General features: G+C 41.5%; 1 protein-coding gene across 2 annotated transcripts in view; it reads right to left on the bottom strand.

Moving 5' to 3' along the window:
* The window catches only part of TRIM24 (tripartite motif containing 24), a 64264-nt gene extending 51932 nt beyond the window's left edge, over positions 1-12332 (bottom strand). Inside the window, exon 1 of one of the 2 annotated variants that reach the window (XM_063307968.1) lies at positions 11832-12332. In XM_063307968.1, the coding sequence (XP_063164038.1) occupies positions 11832-12204 (373 nt within the window). In that variant the 5' untranslated portion in view covers positions 12205-12332. The remainder of the gene's footprint in view (positions 1-11831) is intronic. The other variant, XM_063307967.1, reaches the window with a different exon arrangement.
* Positions 12333-12705: the final 373 nt, after the last annotated feature.

The raw sequence follows: 12705 nt of genomic DNA, 5'->3' as shown, positions 1-12705 counted from the left end.
CTAAGATGGTTTACCTTTGGTTTCACACCATAAAACAAATGGAATGGCGTGTCCTGAATCACAGAGTTATACAATCTGTTTTGTACATAACAGGCAGTAGATATTGCCTCTCCCCAGTACTTAAAAGATAAATGTGAATTTTTAAGCATGCATTCCATTGCATTTTGCAAGGTTCTGCCCTTTCTTTCAGCAACACCATTTTGCTGAGGGGTGTAAGGGTTAGAAAGAATTTGTTCTATCCCCTTTTCCACTAGGAACCTTCTGAATTTGTGAGAAAGGTATTCTCCTCCTCTATCACATTGGAGTGCAGATACAGGCCTAGGGAATTTTCTATTTGCCCATGTCACAAAACTTTTAAATTTCTCAAATGCCTCATCTTTATGTTTTAAGATGTAGATAAATGTGTATCTTGAGAAATCATCAATGATGGTCATTGCATACCTTGCTTGTCCAAGACTTGGAGCAAAAGGACCAATCATGTCAGAGTGTACAATTTCCAAAGGTCTAGTTGTAACTGTCACTGTGCTTACAGGAGCTTTTAGTGTTTTGCATTCTTTGCAAACTACACAGTCTAAGTAATTTTCACAGGGTTTTATCTTTAGGTCAGCACACAGCTGTGGCATTTGTGCTATATACTTGAAATTAGCATGACCAAATCTCCTGTGCATCAGGTGTACACATTGGTCATGATATGGTGTGTTGCCAACTGCAGCCTTGCAGCTTGGCTTCCTTGCATTTTGCACAATGTACAAGGAGTCTCTTAATATACCAGTAGCACACAATTTTCCATTTTTACGTATCTCACAACCATTTTTCTTAAATGTTATGACATACCCTGTTGCAGCCAATTGTGCCACATATAAAAGGTTTGATTGTAAATTTGGCACATACAACACACTTTTTACAGTTTCTCCCAAGCAGGATAAATACAAGTCACCTTGTCCCATAATTTTGGTCACAGACCCATCAGCCAAAGATACACTTTGTCTTTCAGTTTTAGACAGTGACACAAAAGAGCTTTTACAATTACATAATTGACAATTGGCCCCAGAATCTAACACCCATACATCAGAATTACCCTTCTCAGCAACCTGTGCAATTTGGGTTGTCTGAAGAGCCTTCTTCTGTGTTGCCCTTGTGTTCTTCTTCTCTGTCTTTCTACTCTTCGGTCTCAAGACACAGTCTTTCTGCAAATGTCCAACTGAACCACAAGTGAAGCATCGCTGGCTGGCTAGTGCTGTGGCCTCAGCTTCCTTTCCCTTCTTTTCCCTTGTTTTCTGGTACTGCAGCTTTCCAGAAGAGATGAGGGGGATCTTTCCTTCTCTTCTCCCATTCAGCGAGTAAGCACTGTGTAACATACGATGGGGTGAGGTCTGCTTCAGGCATAGCCTCCAGGGTACAAATCAGCGTGTCCCACGTTTCATTCAGTGAGGAAAGGAGGATATAGGATTTTGTGAGAAGTGTAAATTCCATTCCTCTCTCCTGCAACTCAACAAACAGCTGCTGAATATAATGTAGGTGCTCAGGAAGGCTATCTCCTTCTGCAAGGTAGGCTTTGTACAGCTTTTTTGTCGGGGTAACTTTACTCCCTGCTGTTGCCTTTACATACAAGTCTCTCAAAGCGTCCCAAAGTTGCTTTGCAGACTGCATACCTCACATGTGGACTAGCTGATTGTCCTCAACTCCCAGGATAATGGTGGCTCTAGCCTGCTCATCCTGTCTCAGCCATTCAGCACTGAGATTTTGGGGGGTTTGCTCAGCAATTGGCAGCCAAAGATTCTCTCTGCAAAGATACATCTCCATCTTCAGGGCCCAATTCAAATAGTTGGTCTCTGATAGGCGCTCCAGAGGCATTGCTGAGGGCTGGGAGGTAGCCATGGCTTCTTCTTTCTTTTGCAAGTCACCTCAGCTGGCTTCTTTGTCCTGTAGACCTGCAGTTGCTGGAAAATCTCCAGGTGGCTCCAAAGAAAATCTTCACAGGTCTTTGCTACCTACCTTTAAATTGTGCATGAGGTGTGGAGCTGATCTCTCTATTCTCCCTGGGGTTTTACTGGGCTGCTTACTGGGCCCGTAACCTGTTAGCAGATTGCTAGGAAAGCCTTTGGCCCAGGAGAGATCAGAAAAGTCACACACCAGGCATTTCTATAAAAATAATTTTATTTACAGAAAGCAAACATATTTACAGGCTCTCAGTAAGAGCTGCTTAACTCTCTACATGCCTACACAGAAGGGAAACTGAAACTAAAACAAGTCCAGGCAAGTTCTTCTCCCCAGGTGCAAAAATTAACATCCAAAAAGAGGACAATTAAATTCAACCTCTTCACCCAGCCAAAATGATTAGTTACCATAGTAACCTTAATCTGTAGTAGAAAACATATTAACAATTTATTATTTAAAAGCATCAATACCCTATCAATTTTCCAGGATTCTAGTTGAATGACAGTTAAATCATTAACCCAAACCCTGTGGGGCCCTTTGCATGTCTGATTGTGTCTTTTCTACACATTTCTATTCTTTAGTTCATTAGGCAACACTTCCATTTTCCAAAACCATTTTCTTTTTTCCTAGATTGTTTGTTACTCATTCTAGTTGGGCTTCTATTGTTACATTTAAAACTATCTTTGCTAAAAGTAAGGTACGAACATTTTAAAAATATAAATGTTTAAGTTTTTTTCATGACAGTTCTGAACCTGGTGCATACATTAAACTAACAGCAGTATAAAGGTAAAACTTTTTTGGAAGCAGGCATTACTGTCAATTATTTTTCCTCACAGAATGTGTTAAATTTAATATATTTCAGTTCTTTAGCTTAATTCCTACAGATAGCAATATACACAAGGTGTCACTCTAAACTACCCTGCAAAAGGAAAATCAATAGCAGCTCAATTGAACAAGTGAAGGTCTACAAATATCTTGGAATCTTTCTAATTTTCCACCTTTTGAAAACTGCAGTCCTCAAATCTGCTATGGAACAAAAAGCCTCCAAAGCAGTAACTAGCTATGCAAGTCAAAGGGGCAACCATTATGTGACTGCCACAATTAAACTATTCAACACCAAAGTCTTAAACCTTCTCCTGTATTGTGCTCAGCATTATATATGTACAGGTAGTCCTTGCTTAATGATAATTCATTCAGTTATGGTTCAGACTTACAACAGTGATGAAAAACCAACTTGCAACCAGTCCTCACGCTTATGATTGTTGCAGCATCCCCACAGTCACATGATCACAATTTGGGTGCTTGGCAACCAGTTTGTATTTATAACCATCGCAGCATCCCCAGTCACATGATCACTATTTTCGACCTTCCCAGCCAGCTTCTGGCAAGCAGAATCAGTGGGGAACTTAACGACCATGTTTAACACCTGCGATGATTCGCTTAATAATGGCTGCAAAAAAGGTCGTAAAATTGGGTTGGATTTGCTTGATGATCACTTTGCTTAGCAACCGAAATTCTGGCCCCAATTGTGGTCATTAAGCCAGGACTACCTATACAAGGAGCTCCCCACACTAGGGTCAATACAATCCAAATTTAGTAGAGATTATGTGTATTTTAAGATTGAAATATATAGGATAGACAGGTAGAAGATTAGCAGAACACTGCCACAAACATCAATTGGAAGTCAGAAAATTCCTTAATCTCTTAACACAGACAAATTCAGCCACAATTTCAACTGGGAAACTGTTGACTTTTTAGACCAAGTGAAATTCAAAGATACGAGGGAATTCCTGGAACCCTGACATTCTGACAAATCAGCTATCAGAACACACACAGAGATAAGTCCTGTCTGTGTATCTTTTAACAAATACAACCAAAAGTCAAGAAACGAAACAGTCCAAAGCACATCCTCCTTAGCAACTAACACCCAGATAAGCAGAAACAGTGTCAGGAAAGAAACCATACCCCTATCAAGACTGGCAGGACAAGCTACTATAAAAAGAAACAAGCAAGCAAACTTCACTGTCCCATGCACTGATGATGTTACCTGGCCTGGTAATGAAATGATTGGAGACAAACATCAAGAACTCAACAGTTGAAATTTTTGAGAACTACACTCCAAATCCCACACTCAGTTACCAATGACTAGAGGCAGGATGTATCTCTGTTAAGATCCACTTGAAGCTATACTGGTTAAAATAATGACTCAGGAAATTTTTTGGAGGAGTCTCTGGCTCAGCTGATGCTTCTCCACAGAATAACTCAATTTCATCTGATCTGCTTACTGCAATGCAAATGTATTCATCAAACACTGTGCATGCTGGGCCTTTAAAAAACTTGGAGCAAAGTTATAGAGAGAATTAAAGACCTTGACATGAAAGGGACAGAGCTACCATCTCACACCACTTATATTTTGATCTCATGTTGACCTTTCACTAAATATTCAAAATTTCTGTACCTTCATCTTGATGGTGTTGACACACAGGTATAACAATGTTCCCTTCCAAGACTGACTATGTATCTGATCAGATATTTAAATTGAGAGTGGTCACTGCTATACTTCTGCATGTTATGCATGTTAATCTATCACTCCTGGAGAGTAGAACTGATAACCTCACTAACTGCAAAATATTTGTGTTGGCACCAACAAAGAACAGTGTATTTTTTACTAAGTGATATATTCAATGCATTTTCCAGGAGAGTGGCTAAATTTTGCACTATAGCTGTCAGAAGTCACTGGACTTCATCAAAATTTACCTACTGCAACATTTGTATTATATCATTTTCTTCAGTTATTGCTATTGTAAGTTATTACTCACCTCTTCTCTCTTTTAATAATCTTTTCAAGAAAAGAATTTAAACTGACAAATATATTAAACTAGCAGCAATATAAAGGCAATAACACTTAAATCTGTTCCTAGGATAGGCACTGAGTCAATATTTTGTCATATAGAGTTTTAAAAATTTAATATATTTCAGTATTTCAGCCTGATTTCTTCAGTTTACCTTTTCCATGTGATAATGAAAAAGCTACTTGCTCCAGGGAAGATGTCTAGCAGTGAAACAAAGATGTAAGCAATTTTAACCAATTCACTTTCTTCTCTCTTCCAAAGCTGTTTGAGAGCGTTAAATATAGGTAGGCCTTGCTTAATGACCACAATTGGGACCGGCATTTCAGTTAATAAGCAAGGTGGTCATTAAGTGAATCTGCGCTGATTTTATGACTTTTGTGGTGGCCAAGTGAATCGCTACAGGCATTAAGCGAACCACATGGTCATTAAGTGAACCACATGGTTCCCCACTGATTTTGCTTCCCAGAAGATGGCTAGGAAGGTCAAAAATGGCAATCACATGACCAAGGGGCACTGTGACAGTTATAAATGCGAACCGGTTGCCAAGCCCCCAAATCGTGATCATGCGACCACGGGGATGGTCGTAAGTGTGAGGACTGATAGCAAGTCAGTTTTCCCAGCACCGTCCTAAGTCTGAACCATCACTAAACAAATGGTTGTTAAGCAAGGACTACCTGTACATAGGTTATGCTATACAGAAATTAATGTAGGATGCGGTAAGGGAGTGGATATACTGTAAGTAAACATCACCTTCTTCATGAGTCTGGTGTCAGAAAGCTCTGCTATGCCATGCCACTGGATACAACTCCTTATCTACGCTCCTCTAACAGGCAATGCCTTGTTTTTCCCCATGCCAACTTTCTTTATATATAGTATTTTAATCTTATCAATATCCCTTTTGCTCTCTGTGATTTATGCTTTGTCTATGTTGACAATAGAAGAAAGTACAAAAATAGTTTTAAAAAGTGAGCTCAAATTTTTAAAAAGATATGTTGGAGAATGCCTCAAAAATTCCCAGTAGGCAGGTTGGTTAAGTGGGAATCAGTCAGACATAGACTGTTCTATGACTGTGCTCATGCCCTAAAACACAGCAAAACTTGAAGGCACTAGTCAGTAAAATGTTCTGGCCTGATTTCATCTAATCTCTATAGTCTTTCTGCTCCTTGTTTTTGTCCAGCTTTAATCCCAGTAAGACCTGGAAATGACTCAGTGAAGAGAGTTGCATTGATGGTTAAAGTAAGTTTCAGCAATTGTTATTTCATTTATTGTAACTACTTCTAATTATATTCAATTTAGATTTTTTTCAGGATAACAGATCCTCACAGCACAACTTAGAAGCAACAGAAACAAATGCAAATAAAAATAATAAAAATACAATAGACAAACAATATTCTAGGATCATTTTCACAGGCCAGTTCAGAGCAGCAGAAAAGAAAATTCTAGCACCTCCCCCACTCTTTTCAGAGGGCAGTTAGTGGTAATGGCCAGGGCAGTAAAAATAGCTGCGGTTAGGAGTAGCATAATCACTGTAATTGCCCCAAGGTTACAAAACAAACTCCCTTCTCCTCATTTCCAGTATTTACAATATATGTATATATCACTTCGGGGTTTTTTTTTTTTGCATTACATTTTATTATTTGTTTGCATTAGCTACTTTTTGTTCTGATGATGATTATGTACCATCAAGTCGTTTTTGACTCCTAGCAACCACAGATAAATTTCCTCCAAGACAATCTGTTTCTAACCTGTTCTTTCAAGTCTCCCAATGATGCACTTATCGCCACTATAACTGAGTCCATCCAACTTGCTGCTGGTCATTCTCTTCTCTTTCCTTCTACCTTTCCCTGCATTAAGGTTTTTTCCAGAGAGCCAGATCTTTGCATAATGTGTCCAAAGTAGGATAATTTGAGCCTGGTCATTTGTGCCTCAAGTGAGAACTCTGGGTTGATTTGTTCAATGACCCATTGGTTTGTTTTCTTGGCTGTATGCAATAGTCTCAGGAATCTTCTCCAACACCAGAGTTCAAAAGCATCAATATTCTTCCTACACGTCTTCTTTAAAGTCCAACCTTCGCTTCTATAGAGTGTCACAGGGAATACCATGGCTTACACGATTTATTGTAAATCATCAAAATAGTTAGACAAGTGATACATAAATACTATAAATTATTCCTTCAAGCAATGCATGATGGCTATACATGTGTATAGGCAGTCCGTGCCTACTGGCTGCTCGTTCAGTAGCTGTTCAAAATTATGACGGCGCTGAAAAAGGAGACTTACAACCAGTTCTCAAAGTTGTGGCCATCTCAGCATCCCTGCTGTCACGTGATCACGATACAGGTGACTTGGCAACTGGCACACATTTATGACAGTTGCAGCACCCCAGGGTCACATTATCACAATCTGCAACCTTCACAGCCGACTTCCGACAAACAAAGTCAATGGGGAAGCCAGCAGGAAGTTGCAAGTCATGTTCACATGACATTGCACTTAACAACCCACGGTGATCTGCTTAACGACTGCAGCCAGAACTGATGCCATAAGTTGGCGCAGTCACCTGACGTTTTTCTTAACAACTGCACCACTTAGTGACAGAGTTGCCAGTCCCAATTGAGGTTAGTAAGTAAGGATAACCTGTAATTATGAAGCATGCATTTTTAGTTGGTTGTTAAAAATTGATATTGTTCTGTTGAAAATAGCTGTCCTGTTCAGACTATGAGATGGCCAGGCAGGTTTACTATAACAAAACTCTTTATTAAAGGTAACTATTTACAGTAATAAAGTCCTGTGATGAATAAGGCAAGACTGATTAATCAAGACCACTCAGGCAATAAGGGAGAAACAGACAAAGCAGCAGGACTTGATGAAGCTAGAGTGCGTGGCAAGAGTCTGTGGACTGGCACACTGACAGGACTGCGCTGACGAGTGGAGGCTAGGTGAGACCAAACTTGAACCACTGGGCTAGGCTTGACTCTGAAGGCTGGACTAGACTGGACTGGATAAACTAGGCAAGGCTGAGAGCTTGAAGCAAGACTGGACTGGAGACTCTAGGTGAGGCTGAGAGCTTGAAGCAAGGCTAGACTGGACTGGAGACTCTAGGCAGGGCTGAGAGCTTGAAGCAAGACTGAACTGGGCTGGAGATTCCAGACTAGGCTGAGGACTCGAAGCATGACTGGGCTGGACTGGAGATCCTGGGCAAGACCAAGGACTAGGAGTACGACTCAGCTGGACTGGAGATTCTGAGCAAGGCTGAGAGCCAGGAGCAAGGCTGGGTGCACATCTGGAATGTGCTGAAACGTGGTGTTGAGGTCCAGAGCTGAACACAAGGCTGCGCTGGACGGGAACTGCAAGGCAAGGATCCTCAGAAGCAGCTGGTACAGAAGACAGGTCTTCAAAGGAAGGAAACACTGGTGCTGATTCCACTCTGGTTACAGGCGAGGCTTCCAATGCAGGTAAGGACTCTTCCTCAAGGGCTAGAACTGCAAAGGATCAGTTGTCTCCGGCAGCTTGCTCTTCGTGCGTCTGCCTTTTATGCTGGTCCTTTGCACACCAGTTTCCTTCTGCAGCCAATCGGGCTGCCTTTTCCTTTGTGTGCTTTTCTGCACGCCTTTCCTGCGTGCTGATTGGCGGATTCAAAGTCTTCTCTGAAGTTTGGCCAATCAGCATCTCAAGCTTCTCCCGCTCTGCTGAGTCACTTCTGGGTTTTGCTTTCCCGAGCTCAGGCAGGTAAGTATCAATTTCCCCTTCTGACTCAGAATAGGTTTTGTTTTCTGAATCAGAGGCTGGCTGAAACCTCAAAATTGCTCATAAAATTACCGACACAAATTCAGTTGTTTTAGTTTTCAAAGTAGTTAACACACTGGCAGTGACATTGTTGTGCTGATTCTCTTAAGAATAAGAGGAACAGTCTTTCTGTGCCCCAGGCTTCATTTTTTCCCCCACTTTTTCCTATCCTTTAAGTTCCACAACAAGCATTTTTTTTTTAGCATGGGTATGCTGAGCATCATTAAAGATTAATGCAATTGTTTCATACCTTGTTTTTGTAATCTGTATGAAAAATGTCCTATAACAGCAAACTATTTTTACAAGAAACTGAAAGTTTATGAATGTGACATTATGTGAATTTTGGAATAATAAAATTGAGGGTTTTTTTTTAAAACCAATAGAAGACTACTTATTGTAAGGTGAAATTATTTTGATGTTAACATAAGGCTAATACAAAATTTGTATTTCATATATACTAGACATCTCATAGAGTGTTTAATAAGGGTTTGATCTGGAGATGGAATTTAGAAACTGAAACGTCCATTCATATTGTTTGGACTCGTCTTATTGCTACGTTTTGGGTTGAAATCCATAGGATCATTAACATGAGTTTAAATAAATCATAGCTAGTTGAGGAGGCATATATTATGTTTGGCTATATACCCAGGATTTAGAATCTGTCCATATCAAGAACTGTGGATTTTTCATGCATGGGGAATGGTTAAAGGATTATTATATACATCTCTACGGTGACTGATTTGCAGCAACTGACTGGTGATTTGTGATGTCTGTAAATTAGTACTATTGGTTTTAAACAAAGGGGTGAGGAAGACTTTTCAGCGATTTGGTTTACATTTTTTTAGTTATTTTGTACCCTTCGTTTCTGTTTTTTTACTGCTTGCTTTATAAAGACCACAAGCCACAAACCCTCATTTAATTAAAAGATCAAAAAAGGAAGCAAGGAATAATCTAAGGGGCTTATGAGAAACAGGGTTATATCTGAGCAGATTTAAGTCTCCAATTTCTTTATCACATCCAGTAGGGATACAGGATTTTACCTTCCAATGGGTGTAGATATATTTCAGTATCTCACAGATACTGATGTAATGAGCATAATGCTTTCACATTTTGAAAAGCAACTGCAGAAACAGATTTGTGAATTTCTAAAGCTTACACTGGCACACATTTATTAAATTTATGTTCTATTTAATACTGACATATCCTGTAATAACAGAATCAGAAAATATCCCTAAAGTAAGGTTAGCAATATAGAACCTATAGGTGTGCACAAATCACATTAAAGTGATAATTAAAAATTCCCATGTGAAAATTGGCCCAAACCTCACAAGATCTGAGGCATTTTTTTATGAAGATAAGGGCATGCATTGAAAGCCTGTAATGGTTGCCAATAGAAACATGCTTGCTACATCACACAGAAGTCAGACAGACATACTATTTTAATTATCAAATAGATAACATCTGTATAATATTTAATTATGCAGTTAGTTAAAAGTGTTTGCTTAATTTCCAGGGATTCTATACCTGGCTGCATAAACAGTGTTTGTTTTATTAACAAGTCTTTAACTTGCACAGTGCAAGTGTTTAACTGTATTAACTTACATTATCTTCAACATCCTGAAGATTTTAGAGTCTGAGTTATTTAGAGATCTTCACAGTTCCATATCTACTGGTTTTGCAGTAAGCGTTTAAAATACGAATTTTTGGAAGAACTAGCTACTGTAGCAGTAACTCAAATATATTAAGATTGAATGTGGCAAAATCATGCAGACACACATAAAATGTACAAGAATGATAGAAGGATCAACAGGATAACTTTTAGATCTGTAGGTATTTGCAATGAAGATGCTGATGAAGTGTGAGATTCAAAGTTAATTATGTTTATTAATATTAAGCAAGATAATATGCATATGTAGAATTTTGGATACAATACCTAAAAACATGGTATAAAAATCGTGTGACATAAAAAAAATAAATTCTACTAATAAGTATGGAGGGTCATAGAAAAAGGAGACTACAATATGCATATATTAACTTAATAGATAAACTCGTAATAATGCAAACAAGAATCACCCCCCGGGATTCTGCTTCTGTCAAAGGACCCCAAGTCTTCCTTCCACAAATCCCTTATTTCCACTGTAAGCCAAATATATAGGGGAAAAAGGATATGTACATTCCTGTCATCTAGCAATAAGGTTACCCATACAAAATCTATCCTGTATAGATTTCTCAGAAAACAGCTACATTTTTCTTTTGGCAGTCCAAAAAGAGACAAAGCCAATGAAACTAAGAGATAAGGAGAATAATTCTACACATAACACAAATAAATTACAAAGAAATCCCCCTCAACTGGAGGTGTCTTACAAGTAACAGCATATTTATCCTCAAGCTATAAAACAGTGAATACTGTATCTCTATCCTAGAACACCTCTAAAAATGTTTATTAGTGTTGATTTCTAGCCATACTACCATTAGAAGAAATTAACAGTGCAAATAATGGTGTTAAACTTAACTACTTGACTTCAACATAAACAGGCCATCTCGGGATTTCCTGGCTCACACCTATATTAAACACAGGATGCAGTGCATAAACAATGGGAAGTTGCCATCAATCATGGTTTCCCTTCCAAAAGGCGGAATTTTAAATTGGATCTCAGCATCTCACATCTGAAGTCCGATTAAGTTTTCAGTCCAATAGCACAAACCCCAGCTGTGCTGGGGAACGGAAAGCTACCTTTAATAAAGGACTTGCCTCCGCAGCCTTCAAACAGCCAAAATCACAGGACTGTTTGTTTTTCCACCTCCCCGCTCGTGGGATGCAGTCTTTGCCTGTTGGCTGCACGCGAGAGTATCTAAGCCTCTCCCGTGTCTCTGCGTACTTGTTTCCTTTAACAAAGCAGATTCCTAACCCCTAAATGCTCGTGGACATAATACAGGACTGCCACGGAACCAGGACCCAAGTTGTGTTATGGCTGAACTCCAAGACTTGTTTCCCATCCCGGGACTTCTCTGCGAAATAAGGTTAGTCTGAGAATGATGCCTCATCTCCCGCTTCTCACGCCCCCGGGACAGGAGGAAGGCTCGCAGAAGGGAGTGCTGTCCAGGCAGCGATAGCCCCCTGGCTCCTTTGGCCCATTAATCCCCTCCCCCCCGGCACAGATTTATTCATCATTTGGGTGGCCAGCGCGGAACAGAATCGAGCCCGTAACACTCCCCTCCGTTCCCATTCAGGGACCGCCAAGCCCGCCGTTTCTCCTACCCGGATTGCAATGCAGCGGCGAAGGCGGCGCGGAGACCGGCGAAGAGGGCACCGGGGACGGTTGAAGCGGCGGCGGCGGCAGCGGTGGGTCTTTGGGGCCGCCGCCGGGCGAAGGGGCTGCGGGAGGTGGCAGCATGAGGTAGCGATGAGGAGGGGGTAGGCAACGCAGGCAGACCGAGTGAAGGCAAGGAAGCAGCTTAGGCCGCCGGCTCTGGATGTGTTGCCTGCACACCCCACAAGTGTCCAAGAGGTTGAGCCGCGACTCTCCGTTGGCCCGGTCCGCAGGGCCTTGCCGGCTTTCAGCCTCGTTCTCCCCGCCCATGGCGACCGGACCAGCCAGGAAGGGCCCAGCTACCATCGGGGACTCGTCCATTGTTTGGAGGAGGAGGAAGAGCTGGCGGTGGCAATCGCACCAGGCGCTAAGCGCCTCTCGGGGCAACTGCTTCCCGCCCCGGTGCACTCGGTGGAGCCCCGCCCCTCAACGGTCGCTCCCAACGCCCGCCGCCGCCGGCACCTCAAGCCGCTCTCGAAGGAACTCCGAGAGCGCTCGCGCTCCCAGCAACGCCGCCAACGGCCTCTCCGGCCCCGCCCGCTTGCCGAGCCTCTCCAGTGTCAGAGCCGCCACCCGCTCCTCCAGTGTCGCGCCCCCTCCCACATCATCAGCCAGGGGAAACTCCCCCCGCCCCTTTTATCCTCGGGGTTCGAGTTCCCTCTGAGCTTTCCACGGCGCGTTTGCGCGCGTCTACACCCTCATCTCAGGAAAGCGAAACCCTTCCGTTTCATTCAGCTCAGCCACACCCCCTTTCGTATTTTCATAGTTATTACCTGCCCTTCAATATTCCCTAGTTTCCTGTTTGTCGGTTTGGGAACCGCC

Source organism: Candoia aspera, chromosome 7 (genome assembly GCF_035149785.1).
Source record: "Candoia aspera isolate rCanAsp1 chromosome 7, rCanAsp1.hap2, whole genome shotgun sequence".
In the NCBI taxonomy this organism is placed as follows: Eukaryota; Metazoa; Chordata; class Lepidosauria; order Squamata; family Boidae; genus Candoia; species Candoia aspera.
This window is presented reverse-complemented; position numbering and strand designations above follow the sequence as displayed.